The following is a 22,588-nucleotide window of genomic DNA, read 5'->3' as shown; positions in this document are numbered from 1 at the left end:
AGGTGTGCGACTGTGTGCATTTATTACTGTTAGAAATGAGACAAAGTCTTCATCTGTGATTGTCATCAATAAATAGATTTATGAGTACAGATCTGGCCCCACTCCACTCCCAGGTACAGTGCATCCTCTATGTAGGATGAATGAAAATAAAAACTAAAATGTAGGCACTTCTGATTGCATGTACAAGTCCACACTGTCGCATTTGAGTGAAATCAGTCATTCAGTATGTTTGCACATAGCTCGTTATCCATTTTCAAAGCTAAATATAGGAAACAAAGGAATTTCATGCATAATATGTGCTTTTGTGATATGCTGCTGTAGAAGAAGACATGAAAAGAAACTGATACCTGACATTCATCATTAATATTCAAATCCAAAAAGACCTTGTGCATAAAAATAGAACTATTTTCTATTATGACTCATACTTATTAAAGATACCCATTTTACAAATGGTGGATAATCAATCCATTTCTGCATTAAAGTCTTCACATCTCTTAATGTAAATTCTGTAAAAATATACATATACATGTTAAATACCAAACCTAATATATTCAGTACAATACAAAATGATACTACAGCAGGTTTCGGGAGGACACAACCTGGGGCCAGGAATATAAAACAAAGCAGCTTCTAATTAATGAGAATAAACTGTACATACATTAAAACACCAACAATCTTTGGAAATATGACAAATTGTTCTAGACGTGTACAGACAGACGTCTGTGACAAAATGTGGTAAAGTCATCTCTGCAGGGTGCTCAGCGTGAACGTCTTTGGTTAAACAGACTTGGTGTGAGGTGAGTGGTGAGGAACTGTGCACCAGCACAGCAAATTTAAATTCAAACCTACCACTCACCACAAAACCAACAAAAAGTGAGACTCTCTTTAGGACGTCTGGAAACAGTCTTTAGGAAGGAAGCCCACAAACAGCAGCATCAGGTCCAGCTTACACACCGTCCTCCTACATTCTATAAGATTTTCTTCTTCCTGCTGCCTCTGATCTCACTGTACTGGACCTGTGGAAGAAACAAGAACCGAGTGTGAAGCTGCCAGTCTTTTTACCACCACTGCACTACATTTTACTCATCTTGTACTGCTTTATTCAAGTACTATTGGAGATGAAATAACATTCACACAGAGGCATGTATGTAATGAAATACAGTCACTAGTGAGCAAATGACAATAGTCGTCGTACACAGAAAGAAAGAGTGGTCAGAGTGTCATCGTCACTAAATCCAGAGGCCCAAGGGCATCGAAGGGGGAGAGGGAGGAGGCAAACGGGGTCAAATAGCTTGGAGAGAAAGGGACAGAGAGGGTGAGAAGGAGAGGCGACATCGGGTGAAAAGGACAGGGAGGAGAGAAGGAGTGGAGGAACAGGAGAGGCTGGTACAGACAGAACACATACGAAAAGGAGGAAGGAGGTGAAAATAATAGTTTTGCTCAGAAAAGTTTATACACCAAAAATGTGTTCATGGACACGTGGCTGCCATTTTGCACCATCAATGCAAAATCCTGCAACCTTGATGATGGCTTTTATAGAAATACTGTGGTTATTGTAACTATTAGTAAATGTAAATGACTCTATGAAACCAGCGACATTTTCTAACTTATTTTGTCTTGTTTTGGCGCAGAGAGATGCAGTGTGCTGACTGATATTTAGCTCCTGCTGAGGCTGGTGAGTTCATCCAGGAGACACCAGCCGCAGCAGCGTCTCCTGTCTCAGCCTGGGAACAGCCTGCGCTGCAAAGCTGCTAAGCAGCAGACCTCCACCAGGGATGTATCATGACCAAAACACAACAGAAATTATACGGGGCTACATAATTATACAGATGAAGCTAATTATACAGACAAGAGTGCTGAATGCCTGGGAGTTGTTTTAGTAAAATACAAAGCTAGCGGGCTCTGGGATTTTGGGCTTCCTGGCCGGCTGATCCAGCGGGGCTTACCTTCTGCACATCTGAAGGCACCCTCGTCAGGAAATCAAGCACCTCATTGTTGTCAATGCTGTACGGGTTCCGTAATTTCTTCGTGAATTTATTGATACCTAAAACAGAAATTCACACCAACATATCATTAGCAGTAGTCTCTGGTGGCTGCGCTCTTTGTTTCCACACAAACAAATACCTGCAGAGGAGACGCATGCTGACCAAGAAATATTGCCTGGAGTTCAGCCTTTTGTGCAGTTTATTGTTTTACTGTCACCTTTCAGGCTGGAAGAGCTGCAACATTTTACACTCAAGTCATTCAGACAATAATCTTTTAACAACAGGACATGCTTCAATTCACACATCACTGACATTATAAGCATGTTAAATTATAGCAGATAAAGTGGAAGAAGTTGCAGCAGCTGGGAAGCAGTGGAGCACAGTACTGCTGCGACCTTGTAAATCTCATGGATAATAGAGACGCTAAGAAAGGAAATACAAAGAGCGGAACAGTTTGATGGACAGGGACTTAACAGGGCGATGAGGCACTCCGACACAAACATAACACAGTTAACATAATAAACAGCGTTAGAGACTCACCCCATATTAAAACTATGTAGCGTACAGGAATATAGTATGTTAGGATTGTTGCAATGGCAAAGACCAGCAAAGCCAGACCGGACAGGAACGGCACCGACCAGTTGAAAGTGCTGACAAATCAAGATCACAAAACATCAGTACAAGTCATGACAGTTCAAATAATTTGTTTAAATCTTCAGGACAAAGTACATTTCAAGATGATCAATGTGTTAATTGTAATCCATGTAATAATAGGATCAGATGGATGGATGTTTAATTCTCACTTTTTAATTCTCTCCCCAAAACAGGCGATCTCATCCAGCAGGTTCTGAAGGGTAATGATGGTGTCTTGGACCATGTGGATTTTCTCCATCAGCCCTCTTCTCTCTGACTCCTACAGTAGAAAACAAAAAGAGCAGAAAAAACTATTTCAGGATGACTCACCAAAATAAGTTAAGAGCTGCTGGGGGAATTTTATCAGAGAGGAAAGTAAATCATTTTCAGCAGCTAATTGGAGAAGAATTTCATGTACTAATTTAAAAAATAAAAACTGCCTTAATGAATCTAATAAAATGTGGTTTGTACTGGTTGAGAATGATACTTGCTATTATAGCCAGTGACAGGTTGTCAGACATGCAGCTCATTAAATTACTCTCAACAATCAAAAGTACCATCATCACATCATAAATAATACAGATTAAATCCAGACTGGAAAAAAAGACGAGACTCTCATCCAACTATAAACAATAAGAGGGTCACAAAATCCAAAACATTTGTGCTTTACTCTTTCTTTGGATAAATGTTGTTGTTTGCCCATTGTTTAATGTGCTGTGCGTGTGTGTGTGTGTGTGTGTGTGTGTCCTCGTGTGGCTTTGCGTCAACCATTTTACACATTTTTAATGAAAAGATAAACGTCCTACTATGAACTTCTAACAGGTTTGAAACAGTCTCAGTTTAATACTGATGTCTCTGTATAATCTCAACAAGAAAACAAGACCATTAGCAACAAAACTGACTAAATCTGTGTTGCTTGTTCTTATAATAACGCCCATCACGGGTTCTTTATTATTCTTTGAGTGCTGAGGATAAACTGAAGAGGCTCACAGCTCAGGGTAACAAGCTGCTCTGTAGTCTGTTCCACCATCCTCATCTTTTGTCCAACCACAATCAACAAAAACTGGGAGTTGCGTGTAGTAGCTTTAAATTAGAAAATAAAAACATTAAATGTATTACATTACAGCACAGCTAGTCTTAAGTACATGAAATACGAGGACAAAAATTTTAGTTTGTAGCCTTAAACCATTTATAAGAGAACTCTGAAAATGTGTCCACTCAACTATATAATCACAGATCTTTTTAATCTTTATCTGGGCGGCTTATCTGAAGCATCTCAAGGCCACAGGTTTGATCCATACACAAAGTTATTATAATGACTATCCAAGTGTCTCTGAGAAAGACACCAGACAGGTACTTTAAGAGAAAGTGGCTCTCTGAAGAGAAAGCTCTGCAGAATGGGACTGGACTTCACATCATGAAAGACACGAGGTAAGATTCTCAGGCTAGTCCAGATCCCTGGAGGAACGGACGGCTTTAAAGTAAACAGAGGAGGCCAGACTCTCTGAAGTTGTCTGAAGGGAGAGCCAGACTTCAGACAGAGGCTTGGCCACATGTCCACATCAAACACAAGGAGACTGAAGAGAGGATGGGTTATAGGGGGACTGTTTATTGGCCAAAGTCGTGGTCTTCGTCACTATTTGATATATGTTGCTTACGCTTGGAAACACTGACTGATTGCTGGCTCGGTGCCATCCAGACGTTGGGGACAAGCCTGGGAAAAAGAGCTGCAGAGGGGATCAAACCTGGGATAGTCCAGATGCACAATGACTACTGGCCTGAAAAAACCACATGCAAGACAATTTAAGTTCTCCTTAGTCGAATATCCATTATGCTCTAAACCACTTCAGCCATTTCAGGGTCATGTTCCCGCTAGAACCAGTATGAGCACTACTTCACATCAGGCCATTCAAAATGTCTACAATAAACTGCTGTCGTCCTGAAGACATATTGCACCGGCTAAAAGCATTGTAACACTTTCAACACAAACTTTCAGAATGAGCTTTGAAAGAGGCATGTCTAAGTGCTGTCATTAGTTCCATATTGATGGTATTATATGGTGTGTTAAGCTCAGGGACTTTCCCAAATGGAGCACAACCCTTTTCCCCACCCCTCTATTAGCATATGAATGTGTTGTGACATGTGGGAGCGGGTTGGTGAGGTCTTCATTAAGCCCAAATGTCTTTTGGTAACCACAAGTTTACAAAAAGATACAAGTCGTGGTTGGCAGGAATCAAAATGCATTAGAAGACTTAGTGCTGAATAAAGAGCTTAACAACAGAAATCGTAGATCATCTTTGTCAACATGTAGGCTAACTTCTTTTCTATTCATCAGCATATAGAAACACTGATACTCAGTCAACAATGAACTGAAAAACAAAACAGAAACACACCACAGGTACAAACCTTCTCATCGTCCTCATCCTCGTCTGCCAGATCCATGTTGGCCTGTAACAAGAGGTGAGAGCTGAGTGAGTTTTGATGTTGTAAACTTTGTGTCATTTTGCCACTGGGACTCTGTCTGAACTCCAGTGTGCTTCACTGGGTCGTCATCTAACAAAGTGCAGGGATCAGCGGCGACCCTGAGGTCAGCCTCTAAAACCACTCAGCACTGCAGGACAGATGACTGACAGGCCATGTCGGCTTTTTCATAACAAGCCAAGGCAACAGAGGATCTATACCAGAATACGTTAAAGCATCAGTAATCAATATTACTTGTATGTGAAAGGAGTTGCTTAATGTGACAAACCCACTGAGAATTATCCCTCCTCAGCTGCAATAAGCACTTGCAGAAGTGTATTGTTCTGGTTCCCTCTCGCTGCTCTCAGAGCTGTTTTTGCTTGTGGCAGGCAGCTATTTCCAACAAAAAGGACACTAAAAACCAAGATAACACAATGTGCTCAGCACCAACCAGAAAAAGTTATCAAATAGCTTGTTAAAGTTGATCATTTAGTAGCTAAGAGGTTTTTTTTGTTGTTGTAGGAGTTGGTTAATAACAAAAAAAACAAGAGCAATAGAGCAATATTATATCATTACATGAGACTGAATATCATATTAGTTCTGAACATTCCAGACTTTCCAAACGTGTTCTCATCCTTACCTTTACCCACTCAGTAATTACATCCACATTACTTAACTGTGTTATTATTTGTACCAAAAGTCAAGCCGTTTTATTGGACTAATCATCTTAAAGAGGGATGCGATGTCACGCTCACTGCTTGGTCCTGTTGCCCCACTCAGCCTAAAATCTGTGACATTTAAATAGAAATTGTGGCGCGTCAAAAATCGAAGGCCCTTAAAAACCTTTTTTTTTTTAAAAATCAGTCCTGTTTTTATCTTTTTAATTTTCTGGTTTTCAGTGAGTAGTGCATCGACTCAATAAATAATACCCACCATTATTTTTGTCACAAACTTTATTTATGGTTATTAATAATTAACATCAGTTTTATTCTCCAGTCACTTGCCAGGCATAAAAAAGGGTTTCAGTGTTACATTATGGAGTCGTATGAATCTGATTGTGTTATTTTAGATTGTCTGGTGCATTTTACTATAAACTGTTTTCACTAACATGCTTGTAGAGCTAAAACCATTCATCAATTCATGGTTTTATTGATTGACAAATGTAACTGATAACTTTTTTGATAACTGATTGATGGTTGAAGTGATTTTTTAATCAGGGTTTGTATCATTGTAAATTGAATATCTTTATGTGTTAGACAGTTGGAAGGCGTCACCTCAGGCACTGAGAACTAGTAAATGGCCACTCGTTAAAAAAAATTTTACTGACATGTATGGTCTAAAAAAAAATTATTAACTGACAAAAAACACTGACAATAATGTTAGTTTGTACATGGTTGTAAATCAGCACTGATTTCACATTATAATTAAGTACATTGTCGTCTGAAGGGTGTTCTGTGTATGTAATTTGCTATAACCTACAGTCTGTGTTAAACTACCATTACTGCAGTCAGTAAATACAGCTGCTACTCAGAGAACATACTTTTTTCTGTGAAACAGTTGTCACAGTAGGAAAAAAAACTGTGTGAATTGTGACCTTTTCAGAGCAGAAGCCTTAAATCTTTCCTTAATTTGACCAGTCACAACAAGAAGAGGGCAACAGACCAATTACAGTGACGAAGAGGCAGGATTCAGGACAAAAACTAGAAGCAGGCTGAAAAAAATGAAGCCATGTTAGTGAGGGACAAGCACAGCAAATTATCTTTGGCTATTATCATATGCTGCATTAAGGCTATTCAGTGAATTTTCTATGCTTATTTATCATGTGTTATTTTATTATTATGTATTATGTAGCTAGGTGCAGCTGGTTGCTATGGAAACAAACCAGCTTTTACAAAATGTGGCTGAGATAGCCGTTCTGTATTTTGTAGAGTGTGAATAGGAGCCAGCAGGTCACTGGGCTGAAGGAGACGGAGACGGAAGAAGCTGCTCCGGACTCACCACATCCTGACTGACACGACCGGAGCGGATCTGGAGGTAGTTCCACGAGATGAGCAGGACCAGGAAGAAGGGCAGCATGTAAAACTCCCAGTACCACACTGTCACCATGAACACCTGCAGGCAGAAGGCCACAACGGTATTGATTATACAAGCAGTGGTCAAGCTGCCATTATCAAAGCCTTGCTTCCCACATACAGTTCTTCTGCATGCGCTATGCGGGACGACCACTCTGGTCAACTGGACTGAATCTCCCTCTGTCCCCTGCACATGCATTGACATTAACTACATAAGTCTAATTGCTCTGCCTCTCTCATCTTGAGTACATTAAAGCCGGCTGTGTGATTTACTGCAGCCACAGGGAGCCCGTGTGTGAATATGTCATTAACGTCCATAATGGCACTTGTGATGCACATTACATCCTTGCGTGGTCCAGGTAAAAAGGATGAGCGGATAAAGAAATATGGCTTATGATGTCTCACTTGCACCGGCTAAACGGAAGTATAAAATAATCCTGTCAGAGAGGCAGCGCCGGCCAATATGGCAGCGAGCCACAAGGCGTGGGGACGGGTTTACAGGTTTTTATATGCTAATAAAAATAGAAGTGAACATCTGGTAAAGACATCACTCTCCTCTGAGGCACCAACTGACATAAAAGATGACAGAACCCCCATTCCTCCCCACCCCAGCAGCTTTAATGTGCAAAAAGCCAAGCATGCTCTTGTCTGTGTTATCACAAGCCAAAACAGGGCCTGGGAGAGGAGATGAAACCAATTCCTCACTGAAGGGTTATGTTTTATTAGTGAGGACTTTGTAATGACTGGGAGAGCCGAGACGGGGAGAAAGCCAAGTCACGCTTTGGTGGAAATGTATACTCGGCCATAAAGATTGTGATAATTGCAGCCCATTTCAGCTTGAGAGGCATTACACAGTCTTCGACAGCAAAAAGGGGCTCTGGAAATACAATCCAGATCAGAGAGGGAGAAAAAATGAAAGGCTACCTAATGTTAGAGGAGCTACTGAACTGGAGGGTCGCACATTTTCAGAATGCAGCAGGATTTCCACACAAATGCTCAGGAAGGGTTTACATTGCAGAGCGGTAAACCATGAGCACAGAAACCACTGACGTCGTTTACTATGTTCATTGTTTAAAAGTGATGCAATTATGTAACTTTGCCGAACAGCAGCTACTGCGGTTGCAAGTTACACTAATAGAATAATGCTTAAAACTAAAATGCAGTTTAACAGTCGCACAAGTGGAGAAGAGTCATGAAGTCCGTGGACCATAATATCCACACAGCGTGTAACGGCTAACATTAGCAAACATTAGCCATCATAAGCTAAAGGTTACATGTAGCAACAAAACCACTTAATGTGCTGAATGAACAATGACACTTTTTGTTGCTTTTTGAACTCATATTTTTGGTTGATATAGGAACAATGATTCGGTTCTTCAGACTAAAAGTTTGCTGGCCACATTTTTTTTTGTTCATGTGTCCCTCAGCTAACAGTAATGTGATAACTGCATAACTCTTTAAGCAACGTCAACATCGAGGAGTTGTTACTTTAATAAGACAAGACTTCCCAAAATGTGGCCCAGCCACCAGGTCCAATTTAAACGGCAAGATATTTCTAGCAAAAAAAATAAAAATTATTACAATTAAAAATGACATTGAGTTATAATAATGTTTATGCTGTTTTATTTTTGTGAGGTAAAATGCTATTTAGATATGTATACTATGATCCCTAATAATAAATGATTTTTCATGGAATGAGCACTGTGAGAGGCAGAGAACATAAGAAGTACCATTTTATTCTATTAAGCACTAATGTCAGCATTTACTCATTTTATCTCTGTTGTGTTTTTGTATTTTATTCTGATGTTATATTTTTTAACATTCATTTCCTTCTGGTTTAATAAAGGTCTAACTTTTCTTATGCATCTTACCAATACAATACCATATAAAATGTGTTTGTTGTTGTTTTTTTCAAATTATATAGACAGGGGTTGTACAATCCTACATGGTAACTAGGGATTGGAAAATAAAATGAAAGATTTTCAATAAAAACATTTGTAAAAAAACAAAAAAAGAAACAAAAAACAAAAAAAACCCTGAAACACTCCTTATAAGTAGATTCTGGTAGATTTCTATTATCCAGATAAATGGCAGTTAGAATAATCTTCACATCAGTGACTTGAAAAAAGCTTGATAATACAGCTGGTTTTGATTTGTTGTTTCAAAGATATGTGGCCTTCTAAAACTGATGAAGGGTCAGTGACTAAAACACACTAAACACCAACAAATTCAGATTCCCTCTTATGCTACCAACATTACTGTGCATTTTGTATTTTGTCCCAAACTTTACATTTCAGTAGGTGTTATATGATCTGCCATGATCACTGAAGGCAATTAGGTTTGGACAGTGAATTATTGTCAGACGCCTCCTTTCAAGGTAGAGGAGCTCGAAGCCGTCGCTGCCGATGAAGAACTGTCACATAGGATGAAAGGAATAAACATTTCCTCGAATGGGTCACATATTTTATATTTAATTTATAGTAAAAGTAGTTGATGACACTGATTTCTGTTTTTGTGGGAGTGACGCTTTGGTTTCTGTCATTCTACTTTTTTACTTTATTTCTAAGCAAGCCACCTTGTATTACTGGCGACGCCTCTTGTGTTCCTGGGGCGGTGTGGGATAGAGCATTTGAGTAGAGTTGAAAATAGGCAGTTTTATAGTACTCATGTTGTGCATCAAAATAAAAACTTAAATAAGTTTAACAAGTCTCACCACCTTTTACAAAAAGTGCAGGAGGGTGTCTGACAGTCGGCAGACGTTAGTTTGGTGGTTGGTCACTCTGTCCTGTCCTGCAGAGTGAAGCTTTGAATCACTCCTCTCATGTGGACGTATTAAACAGGCATTTATTTCTTCTCACTGAGGCTTGAAAAGGCGGCGAGCGTTAGTGTGAAAACATGAGTACAGATGGTACTGTCTTTCAAACACTGAGATGCAGTGGGAGGATGTGCGTATGTGTGTTGTGCGCTTGTTCATGCTTGTATGATTTGTGCTGAAGTGTGTGCGTCAGAACTGTCAGGCAAAACAGCAATATTATCCCTAATAATTAACACAAGGAGGTAAAAAAAAAATGACAGAGAATATGTTGCAATCCAACAGCAGCGAACCATCACGAGGACTTGTGCATTTACTCTTAAATATTTTCACTGCAAGCGGTTTCTGATTAAAGTGCACTGACCCCTGACTACATCTTGGACAACACACTTTTTGGGTTGTGAATCACGAGATTAAACGCAGGACTCAAAACTAAAGAGTGGTTTCTGCTCAGATAACAGCTCTGTGCTGCAGCTCCAATTTCACAGCAAATTGAACAAACAGCACTATTGGCTGGCGTACAGTATCTCTTTACCAGTCTCTTGAGAGTTTCCTCGGATGCTGAGCAAAACTTTAGTGCCATCTACAGGACACCAGCGGCAAAAACAAAAAGAACTTTATATGACCTCGCTTGCCTGCATAGTTAATGCGCAACTTGCTGTGTGCCATTTCAATCGAGCAAGATCTGGGAGAGAGTAACGTCAAAAAGATCAGCACCCACTCCACTTTGCAGTTTAAAGACGAGTCTGAGAGGCTTCTCCTGTGTTTCTGTCTTCACACTTGCTTTACACTTGTGTTCAACAATGGCAGGATGAAGAACAAGCCTTATCTCTGAAGAGCCTTTTAATTGGACTTCTGTCTGCATAATGGGGTCTAAATCAAACCGAGCACAGATTGGACAGAGGGTTAATGAGTTGTCAGGGAAGTAGAACAAAAATAGACTCTATCTCGACTCCACTGGGATTCTACTCTCTCCAGCTGAGGCTTAACTCTGCATTCGCGAGACACGCAGCACTGAATGCGTCCACTCCAACACAGAGCCGGGGCCAAGCCTGCGTTTCTGCTGAGCCCAACAGCGCATTGATTAAAATTCTCGCTGGGAGAGTTCAAGTAGGGGCTGGCCAGACTGCGGTTGTCTTCCGCAGCTCGGAGGGAAAACAGAGGGAAATGCAGATAGCGTGTTGATAAGCAGTTAAAGCACTTCACCAGGAAGGCTAGCAGGCTCCTCTGAACACTCTCCCACTGGAAGCAGCTTTTGATGTACTGCAGAGTCGACATGATAGCCCTGTACAGTGTCTGAACACGCAGCACGTTCCTGGCCAGAGCCTGAAACAAACACATTACAAACAGAAGAAACACATTAATATTAGAGTAGTTGTGTTTAATGTATGGACAAACATGCTCTTAAAATGTTCTCCTTGTATATAGGTTGAATTCGGAAAGACTTTCATTCAAACCAAACAGGAAACGACCAGTCAGCTAGTGAATTAGTGAGAGTAGCCGGTATGTTTTGGAATGAGCCAAGTGCGGTCAGGGGGCAAAAAATGTCAGTAATCTGACCTGATTTTGTCAAGCGAGACTTTCAACATTAAAACAGAAGGAAACCGTGCACGTTACGATCCCAGTCGTCAGTGTGTAAGCCAATTTTGGCGTACGAGAGCATTGTATTGTCTAACAACAATGGGTCTTTGTGGGAAGTACAGACAGTCAGGCACCCTGTCTCGCACCCTGTCTTGCACACTGTATATCAAACTAATGTAGCAGAAGAGTGGACAAGAACTCAGTCACAGTTGGGGTCAATTAAAACTCAATTCAACTAATTCAGGCGAGGCAAAGGCTTTGCTTTTGAGGTCGATGCTTTCGAGAGAAAAGCAACAACTGAAAAACTGCTCATGTTGAGTTCATAAAGAGCTAATTGATGATAAACACAGCAACATTTGCACAACTTCTCTTCTGCCTCTCTCTCTCTTAGCTTCTTCTCTTGGAAATTTCAATTATCCATGCATCAGCGGAAAAATTGTCAAAGTGCAGTGACCTCTGACCCCTGCCCTCTTTACTGAAGGTGGCTTGTAGCATTTAATGTTATGGTGTTTAATTATCATTTCATTTTAGTTTAATCTGTCAATATTTTCTTGAATAAACAACTATTATAATAAGATCAGTTCCAGCCTCTCAGGAGCCTCAAAGTACAAGCAGCTATATAAAATGGATGGATGGGAGGTATTGTTTGCTTTGAAAAATGTCAACAGAAAATTTGGACAAAAAGAAATTTAATCACAATATCCAAAGTCTTCACATAGTTTGTTTTGTCCTACCAACAGTCTCCACCCAACCCAAAGACAGTCAGTATGTAACAGGCAGGTAAAGCAGCAAATCTGCTGATTCATTTTGTGTCCGTGAACTAAATAATCTTTGTACTCATTAATTTAGCTCTGATGGAGATGAAGGTATTCCACCGGTCATTTGTAAGGCGATGTTGCTACAACTACAATTCACATCATATGTAGCATGTGTGTCACAAAGGGTTTTTGATTAATACAGAAAGACCCTGGATTATACAGTAAAAGAGTCAAAACTGTGTCAAACCTTTTTGGAAAATTTGGGGTTATCCTCAATGAATCTTCTCTCCCGCGGCTGGAAGGTTCTTATACTCGCTCGGACCTGAAAGGAAAAACAAGTCGTGAGGACATGAGAAGCGATGCCCTGTCTACAAATAATAGGTATTTCTGAAAATATAACTTTTTTTTTTATGCATTATGGCCTTTCAGACATGTAAACAACATTTTAAGTCACTGATAAAAATGTTTTGGGCTAAAATTCCAGGGTGAAAATATAGAGAAATTCTGTTATTAGTATTTATACCTGGATGGGTTAAAACTGAGATTTTGATCAGTTGCTTTCACTCCTGATTGGGTATTTGAGTTTGTACGTTGACAAAATGGCTACATAGTAACATAACATTTAAACAGGACAAAAATATTGAAGCAGGGAAACATGTCTGATCTTCACAGATTCCATCTGAATACTATATTACTATACTATAATACATATTTTATATATATATATATATATATATATATATATATATATATATATATATATATATATATATATATATATATATATATATATATATATATATATATACACATACACACACACACACACACTATACTATATTTTTTTAAATACATTGTCAGCAGTCACTTTTGACTTCTTTTTCATCATTATATTTTCAGTGTCTGCGTTGTGTCTCTTTAAAGGAAACATGCTTCAGTACCAGCCCTGCCACCTGTAACATTTAGAATAGAAACTGAAAGTAAGGATAAGCAAAAATTGTATCGAAACAAATTTTATTATTTCAGTATTTTCTGCTACTGATAAACCAACCAAGTATACAACCACATCAGCACGTGCATGCCCAGTGTACAGTGATGGTCATGCGATATTGGTTTCAAGTAAAATTACTGTGAACAGAGATTTCTAAAGGAATGCTTAAATGCTAAAGGACCTTTTTTGTACCTGTGTACGTGTGGACTAGGCCTTCCACTGCCATCATGCACTCATGTCCTCTTTGCAGGCTTAACTTTTACTTACAGGGTTAAAAATAACCTCCAGCTCCAGAGTGATGCTCCCTTTCGACAGTCCACCTAAGTCTTCCTTCTTGAGCGGGAAGGTGATCTGCTGTCCCCTGCGGATCTGCAGGACAGAAAGGGCATCAGGTGCTGAACTCATCCATGAACCTGACCATCAGTCATGCTGGATTACATTTTAGCAAGTCTTCAACCCCCTGCTGGAGTGTTAGCGCCTTCTTCACTTTAATTTAGACACAGAGTGTAAATAGATGAGTCTATTGTCTGCATGACAGACTGTGAGTGAGGCAGTGTGTACCGAGAGCAGGGGAATGGCAACTTTTCCCAGGAAGTCTGGCGCCTTGTCTCCATCCTCATCAAAGACATTCACCACCAGAACATCATGAATGTCTTTGACAGGGCTGCAGAGACAAACACAGAGGTTAGATACTCACAAATCAGCCTACAAAATGACTTAACTGCATGTCCCAGTATGTTGTTACACAGCATACAACATGTGCTTCAACATACATAATGTAACATTAATTAGAAAAAAAAAAAGAGTCAAGCTGACAGTGTAAAGACTTTGTTCCACTCCGGGTGGAGGCTCTTGTAGACTGTGTGGGTCTGCAGTCTGTCGTTCCCCAGTTCCAACACACAGAAGGGATCACTCTTGCCTGTAGAACACAACGAGAAAAACACTTTCACACTGGGCTCGCTCTTTCAAGTGTGACAGGATGAAGAAAGAAGTTAAATCCGAATGTGTGAGGTACCGTTCAAATCAGCAGCCAGCAGATCTGCAGCCTTGAGTACTTTGACTTGAAGTAAACCAATGTCACGAAGGTTTTTCAGGGACCTTTTTAAACTCTGTAGAGACAGTAAGCAGACAGGCAGGGCATGAGGATATGGAGAGATTTCAATTAGGAAACAGTCAGAGAATAGCCACTACCATCGGAAGTGTAAAACAATCTAAATCTGTCGTTTAAATAATGACCTCTGCCATGGAGGTCAAGTTTTCAACAGTATCCGTTTACACATTTTCATTAATATGTGAGGGAATAATGCATGGATCTTGATGAAAATTAGGGATATTTAGGTGGCTGGCATCTCTGGTTAAGCACAAAAGGGGAATTTTGAGCCCTGGTGGAGGTTTACACCCCACTAAGAGCCATTCATGTCTGTTTTTAAGATGGCTGTGGATCTGCATCAAAATATCATGGCTAGTAGAAGTCTAACAAGATTTTTAAAATGTCCAAACATGTTCCAAAACTTAACTTGACTACTGCATGCTATCTTCTCTCTTGTTATATTCTTCATAAAAAAAGATACAGACCACCAGATTGGTGGTGGAGCAGCAGCTGACACGTGCTTCTCATTTCTGTACTTTTCAAAAGAACTTCAAACTGCCAACAACTCCGTGCTTGCAACAGCATTGCCACCAAATTCACTAATGTAGCTTTGACGGTTAATCCAGCCATGATAGATTACTCATTTTAAGTTTCAAGCCACTGCAAGTTTTTCTTCCACGTTCTGTGCATGATAGGTATGCAATGATAATGATTATCCTGTGATAACAGGATGGATGGATCTATAAACTGACATTTTGCTTGAGAAAATTGCTGATGGTAAAATGTTATTGATTTTCAGGTGGACTAAAAATTAGAGAGGAAGCTTTTGATAACAATGTTTAAGTTAGACTGTAAAGCAATAATTTCTCTCCCTCTCTGTACATCATCAAGTCTGTCAAAATAATATGATAAATATCTTCATACTTAGCCTGCTGTAATGGGCTTTAATTGCCTTATTTATCAAAGTTCATCTCTCCATCACCTGCTGCTTTTATATTTCATAATTTAGTTTAAGGGTTGACTGGTTACTATAAAAGTGTTAAATACACTGACACGTCAATTTGACAGTACAGATATAATACAGCAGTACGGGTACTGACGTAGTTCTCCAGCTGGTTCTGTTTCTCATGCGGCTCGTTGAGTGGTGCAGCACAGAGGTCAGAGATGGAGACGCCACTGCATGTGTTCACTGTGAGCAGGAAGACCAGGCGTCCTCTCCCCTGGTCCAGGGAGTGTGTGCACAGCTGCCTCTGATTGACAGGGACCCTGGACAGGTCAACTTCACACCTGTGCAAACAAACACATGCACACAAGCTTTCACAAACTGTACACTAATACAGGCAAGCACATGCAGGTATACAGCTGCAGTCATGCAAATGTAAAATGTACATACATCACACAAGACAATAGCATCTGCACATATGAACATAAGAGCAAGTTTACTTGATAAATAGAGCCGTTGTTTGGTTTATAAAATGTAAGAACATGGTGAAAAATGTCAATCGGTGTTTTCCAAAGCCTGAGACCTTTAAATATTTTGTTTTTTCCACAACCATTTACAGTCATAGGAGAAAAGGAAACCATATAATATTCACATTTCAGGAGCTGGGATCAGAGAACGATCAAAATAGATGACAAAGTTGACAAATATTTTTTTTTTCTTTGTTAAACTGAGTTGTTGCAGCTTTTAAGTATACGCATGTACACACCCGACCATCTTTAAAATGGAGCAACAATTTGGAGGCCGTTTACTTAACAACTGACGGTTCACTTAGACACTTGTAAGAACCGTTTCTTCACCTGACTGAACAAACACACCTCTCACTGGGCTGACATTGGTCTGCTTTTCTCACGATCTCCTCTTAAAGTCTGTTTTTTCTTCGCTGGGTTCAGGTGTTTTGCAGCAAGGCGAATCATTTGTTTGAGACGTGTCCCACACACTGGCTTTGAAGGGCAAGTACACACACACACACACACACGTACAAATACACAGGTTCTGAATGCAGACTCACGTCCCCAAACACTCCTCATTCCTTCGTCCTTCCTTGGACCAGAGCTCCACCTCCAGGATGTTATGACCGTCCAAGAACTGGTTCATAGTGAACCTCTCTCTCCACTGAGGTTTGGAGACTTTGCAGTGATTCTGAATCGGGAACGAGGATAGAAAATGATCATTGAAAATACTCGATAAGAACTGAGGAGACTACTTAGAAATTCACGTTTGTCTATGGACACTGAGAGTAGCAAATTCAGATGACAGATAACATCTATACCCTAAACATCTTGGCTCATGTATATCTTTCTGTCCGTCTGGGCCCAAGGCTAAAGGTCCCAGGTTCCCTCCAACCTGCATTCATCACCATTATCTTATAAATAATCTGCCACCAACAAAAAAATTACAAAATCCAAACCTTGTTCTGCCTTTTCAGTGTTTAAATTAGTGCATTTGTCTTTTGATTAAAAAAACCCCCATCAAAAACCAGAACAAATAAAACTTAAATTAATGGCAAACAGCTTCAACGCTTCGACATCATAAGGCCAGTGATCATCAATACATATAGTACTCTGAGGTGCACAGTGTTGTGCCTTTATGGGAGGTTTCATGGGGTTTATTATTTCATTGCAAAATGTGCTCCATTGTGACCTGCTCCATTCTCACATCACCAGGAAGGACTAACTAGTTGGGTTTCTGACCAGGACTCACTGGTTGTCTCTCACATTTGACTGAAAACTAAAGCTGATCGAGCCTTCGCTGGTGGCTCAGGAGTGGAACATTGTTCCTGTATCGTAACATCCTCTGGTCTCTGCTGACGCCTGTAAAAGGCAGATAAAGTCTGATTCATTCAAACTGGCTTTTACTTTGATAAGATTTTACATCTGAGAGATGTTTTTTTAAGGCTGTTGCTACTTATCTTTAATTGTTTGTATCTTTCAATGTTTTTATATTTACCAATGTTTACTACTGTGGGGCACTTTGTGACCTACATTTACTACTGTGTGACCTTAATCTATGAAAGGCTCCAAACTTTATTTATTTTTCCTATCAAGTCACAGTGGTCATTGTATTTTCTGTCACTCAAATGTCAGAAAACCTGGACTGTTATAACATGTTTGTTACAACATGTTATAACCAGTTGCGACATGTCTAGGTTTTTTTTTTTTTTTAACATTTGTTGAATTAAATTTTCTAACAGACAAGCGTGTGAATTGTTTGTTGTTTAAGCAGCTTCAGAAACCAGTGTTAGAAATTTCCATCACACTAGAATGCATAAAAAGTGATTACTGTCAAGAAAAGAAGGAACACTGTTCATTAGATCGCAGCTTTGATGTGTAATGGATGATGCTGCAGAATGGCGAGATAATCATCAATGACAGTCGCCTCAGAGCCAGCAGCGCAAGAAAGAGAGCATCACTGCAGACATCATGCAGCTGCCAGGATGAGCAGTGATTACAGCTCAGCCATTTCATGGCACATCCTAGTTATCCATCCATAAGCACATCAGGGCCTTACATTTGTACTTCCACATAGATTATAGTACTGTTGTATTAATCATGAGTCACTCTGGACACAGTATACATGATAATACTTGAAATAAATAATGTCTAGTTTTAGAGATACACTTTTATTATTTTGCAAAAGACACTTGCAAAGGGAGCGGTGATATGAGAAGAAAAGAGAGGGAGGGTTAAATTATCACCATCTTTTTTTTTTTTTTTAAAAGGTTCAGACTGAGGCGAAGAAGAAAAAGGGAGCAGAGGAAGGAGCGGAGGGGAGCCGAGGAATTAAGAGTAACAAAGACAGTTGAAGAGGAAGAGGAGGAGGGGAGAGCAGGAGATGAAAAGCATCAGTACCTTGCTTTTGTATGTCTGCTCTCCCAGTCTGAAGCGAACAAAGAGCTGACCTCCCTGAGAGTCCAGCGGCAGCTCCTGACCCTCCACCAGAGTCACTGACACAACAGAGGTCCACAGCTGACTTTTCCTCAGTGACTCTGACAGACGAAAGTTCTGAGAAGTGCTTCCCGCCTGCAGGAGAGGGGTTTGAAACAAAGGAGAGGGGTGAAGGGGGGAAACAGAGCTTTGGAATACAAATAGAAAACGTGCATGCAGTATTTAGAGATTTAATTCTTCAAGTCAGATTCTTTTTACATCTTTACCAATTATCTCCCTTTTCCAACACACATGCATCGAGCTGATACAGAAAATAAATTAAACAGAACAGAACCATTACCAGAGGGGGACTTTACTTAAATACTGTCATCTACACTCAGTGATATAAAGCTTAAACAAGATGGCAACAAGCACCAAATCAGTGCTGTGGATGTTACAAAAAGCACCATTACAAGATGGCTGAATGAGACCGTATTATCTCTCTTGTTCAGTGAAAAGAGACTGAAATTGTTCAATTAATGTCACTAAGAGATTAGGTAAAGCCTGCAGTAGCTACAATACAGAGCAGTGCCTCTCTTCCATATATAATAGGGAGCCATACGCTCAGATAATTAGCTGAGCTTACATGAAGACACAGCGCTGTAGGGAGATACATTTAACCCAGATTCAATTAACGTAGACGAAGCTGTCACTGACGTCCTGTCTGACTCCGTACTGCTGCATGCATGGACGCAAAATCCTGTCTTAATTAACAGGCTGCACTGAAAGCACTGGGCAGAGAACAGCAAGCATCTGCAGCAACAGGGGAACGTGCACTCAGCGGCGACTTCTTCAGGTACACCCACTCAGTAATGCAAACAACCTCCAGACACAGAATCACGTGGAACTCAAATACAGACAAATACGAAATGGCTTTTTTGACTGATCGTAGGAGTGAGCAGAGATGCCAGATGTGGTGGTTCGAGCATCTCAGAAAGAGATGCCCAGCTCATGCACTACAGAGGAGAGAGTGTACAGAGAATGACATGATAAGCACAAAAAAAGCATGCATGCAGCAGCTGATCTGTGTATGACAACGTTTTGTCAGTGAGAGGTCAGAACACAATGATCAGACTCATTTAATAGACAAAGCTTGAATAGTATTTTTTGCTTTTGTTATTGCCAACAACTCGACTGAATAAAGCCCCCCCCCAAACAAGTCCATATTCTGTGGCCCATTGGTTCCAACTAATAACATTTTTTTTAAAATAAAAAAAAAGGAGGAGCCATTATGTAAAGAAATAACACATTCTTCTACTTATAAATGAAAAGCTTAATTTGTAGCAATGAAAAGCAGCCTTGTACCCATTTGTTTTGCTACTGCAACCATCAGATAAAAATTACTATTAGAATCTGAACAAGACTGTATTCTTGGGGCTGATCCTAATATTAGTTTTAGCAATTAAAAGATTCTGATTTAGATTTCTGTTGCAACCGTTCCTCAAATGTGGTATGAAACAGTCATGACAAAGATATAAAAGGAAGGCAGGATATTTCATGGTTCAGCAATAAACTGTATTGTCTCAACAGTACAGCAGTGCACTGAACCAGTTAACTGCACTGAGAATTTAACAATTACACCTTTATAATAGACCTTGATGATTGAGCGCCTTCATCAACATATTCCGTTACTCCCCTCATCCTCCTGGCCTTTTCAGGGATGCAACAGATTTTAATACAACAACAATAAGTAATGAAATCAATTCATTGTTGGTTTTGGTCTTTTCGTGAGATTTACTGACAATATGGAGAATTTCCCTCATCAGCAGACTCATCCTGTAAAGTAACATAAGGCCACAGATTGTCAAATCATGTTGTGTATTGAGTCGGCAGCGAAGAAAGGACTCAAAAACTTCACATAGGCAAAAAGTGCATATCCAGTATTAGGTAGGTGTTCCTAATACTTTGTCAGATTTAATTCTTAATTAGGACAAATTATTTATTTTTAACAGAATGTGGTGATGTGCTGCCCTCTTGTGGTGTGAAAGAAAAATGATTTAGATCAACCTAAGTACAGGTAAAGATAGTGATCTTAACACAATGTTGGTGTACCAGCCGACACTGCAGCTGTTTGATTACTCTGAACTGCGGTGGAGGCGTCTGCACCCTGAGCATGATGGGAGATAACACAGATTCATTCATTTACGTTTATGTTAACGGAGGCTCTATATTTCCCTTTCTACATTTCACTGTATTTTTTAACCGACATTCTCTTGTTTCCATCGTATAGACCTCTGACCAAAGTAAACGTTACTTGGTGTCTGTTCAGTGTGTTCCCTCCATCATGCCTTACCCTAACACTTCGTTTTCGGGCCCACCGCTGCCAACAGGAGCATGCATGTTAGGTGCAAAACAAAACACAGAGGTTAGTGGGACGTAGACAGAAACAATGCATGAAAACATAAAGGTGTAATAAATAATGTACACGCATCACAAGAAAGCCTACTGTTAGATAACATGCAGTACTTAGACACATATGGGAGTTTGCCATACAGGGCCTTTTTTGCTGTCTCCGTCTCTGCGTGACAAACTCATGTCCACCAGCACGACCCCCATGTCGTCCTCCAGGCTGTTAGGGTCGTCCAAAGGCAAAGACAGCTCGTTGACTCTGAAAGAAAAAAAAAGAAAAGCAAATATCAGCTTCAGTCTTAAAGTTTAAACAGGTCGAGGTCAGAGATTTGCCATTTGTTTCCTGAGGGTTTGAGAGATGAACACCATGATGGGAAAGCAGAATAACATTTATCTACTTCTCAAAATAATGGCTTGGTTATCTGTGATTTTTTGCTTGTGAGATTCTGAATAGTTTTTTTAGACTGAGAATAAAACAATTTGAATTTTTGACTGAAGTGCTCACCAAATGATGCGTCATGGGTCACAATACAATAGTTTATTTTCATTGTATTTTACCTATATTTGTAAACGTCTGCATTATTCATGTCTACAACTGGGATTCTCTCATCTCTCATTTGACTTATCTATTTTAAAAAGAAATATTTTGTATGATTATTGTTGGAGAGGGAGTCAGAGAGCAAGAACTTAACTCCCTCATATGACCTAAAAGAACTTAGTAAATGTAATGGAGAAAACTTTCCTCTTTGTAATTCCTCAATTCGAACAGCTGAACATGAGAGATAAACTGGCCTGGCTGATAATCAGCCAGTAAGGAACAACAAATGTCTGTAGAGAAATACCAACGGTGTGTCTGATAAAATCATGACATGTGTCCCCATTACACAGTTTGTCCACCAGAGAGCACTAATGAGTTAAATTTGCAACTGCAAACCAGCCAACTCAGTATGTATGATGCCCACAATTCTTTAAAAGAAGAAGAAGAAGCAGAAAAAGAGCTCTTTGAAAGATACAATCAAGTATACACATAGAATATTCAAGCTGCCTCCAGCACAAACTGCACTCACTTGTCAAACTCCAGATCACTCAGAGTGACACTGGTGGAGCCCATGAAGTCATCTGTTGTCAGATCACGGTCGTAGACCTGTTTCATATCAAACATCAACAGACAGTTGTCACAGAGGGCATCACAGACACACTGTTCACTGTCTGTGGCGCTCACACGCCATCGTCAGTTATTTGTTTCTGTGTATGGTGTGCAGGAACTGATCAGCTGTGGGTTTACATAAGAACATTACAATAAAAAGTTTCATAGTTGAATAGTTGAATTCACTGATGAATGTTCAGCTTGAGGGGTAAGGGGCTGAAACAGCAGCTGGCTTGAAGTGAAATGCTGTGGTAGCAAATTCAGTTGAACAAAACATTTCATTCATGTGTGGACTGAGGTACAATCACCAAAACACACCACATGACTAATCTGACATTAAAGCTTTTACTGCAGTGCTCCTCCTCTGTTGGATCAACCCAACAGTGACACTGTCCATAGATAAAATGATATGACATATAAAATATAACATAGCAACAAACTTTCCCACAAAGTTGTGAGTGAGTTACCTTGATGAACAGTTTCTGGTTCAGATCCTTCACAGGTAGGGAGAAGGTCTCATTCCATGTGGGGTTGAGGTCTTTATAAACCACTTTGCTTTTGTAGAACGTTTTCCCATCCAATTTGAATTTCACATACGGGTCACTGGTGCCTGAAAATGATACACAACATGAAACATTGTAGTTTAGATCATCTTGTGCTGATGTTCATCACTGGAGGTTCCAGTACACACAGCTGTCACACAGCTTTCTGCTACTCAGACTCAACACAAAACCGTAACACAGGTGTTAACTGAGCCTGATAACAAGGCGAGGGGATTAATCA

The 22,588-nt window shown here is 39.9% G+C and overlaps 1 protein-coding gene across 3 annotated transcripts in view; it reads right to left on the bottom strand.

Annotated features, from left to right (window-relative positions):
* The window catches only part of LOC119017997 (multiple C2 and transmembrane domain-containing protein 2-like), a 38,996-nt gene continuing 16,408 nt past the window's right edge, over positions 1-22,588 (bottom strand). For 2 of the 3 annotated variants that reach the window (XM_037095274.1, XM_037095276.1), the window contains 19 exons: positions 22,273-22,415; positions 21,726-21,802; positions 20,803-20,917; positions 20,603-20,629; positions 18,235-18,405; positions 16,395-16,525; positions 15,483-15,669; positions 14,308-14,401; positions 14,109-14,211; positions 13,854-13,956; positions 13,560-13,661; positions 12,549-12,623; positions 11,169-11,288; positions 7,077-7,190; positions 5,025-5,066; positions 2,789-2,898; positions 2,526-2,635; positions 1,947-2,044; positions 1-1,016 (listed from right to left, as the gene is read on the bottom strand). In XM_037095274.1, the coding sequence (XP_036951169.1) occupies positions 969-1,016; positions 1,947-2,044; positions 2,526-2,635; positions 2,789-2,898; positions 5,025-5,066; positions 7,077-7,190; positions 11,169-11,288; positions 12,549-12,623; positions 13,560-13,661; positions 13,854-13,956; positions 14,109-14,211; positions 14,308-14,401; positions 15,483-15,669; positions 16,395-16,525; positions 18,235-18,405; positions 20,603-20,629; positions 20,803-20,917; positions 21,726-21,802; positions 22,273-22,415 (1,970 nt within the window). In that variant the 3' untranslated portion in view covers positions 1-968. The remainder of the gene's footprint in view (positions 1,017-1,946; positions 2,045-2,525; positions 2,636-2,788; positions 2,899-5,024; positions 5,067-7,076; positions 7,191-11,168; positions 11,289-12,548; positions 12,624-13,559; positions 13,662-13,853; positions 13,957-14,108; positions 14,212-14,307; positions 14,402-15,482; positions 15,670-16,394; positions 16,526-18,234; positions 18,406-20,602; positions 20,630-20,802; positions 20,918-21,725; positions 21,803-22,272; positions 22,416-22,588) is intronic. The other variant, XM_037095275.1, reaches the window with a different exon arrangement.

Source organism: Acanthopagrus latus, chromosome 4, assembly GCF_904848185.1.
Source record: "Acanthopagrus latus isolate v.2019 chromosome 4, fAcaLat1.1, whole genome shotgun sequence".
NCBI lineage: Eukaryota > Metazoa > Chordata > Actinopteri > Spariformes > Sparidae > Acanthopagrus > Acanthopagrus latus.
This window is presented reverse-complemented; position numbering and strand designations above follow the sequence as displayed.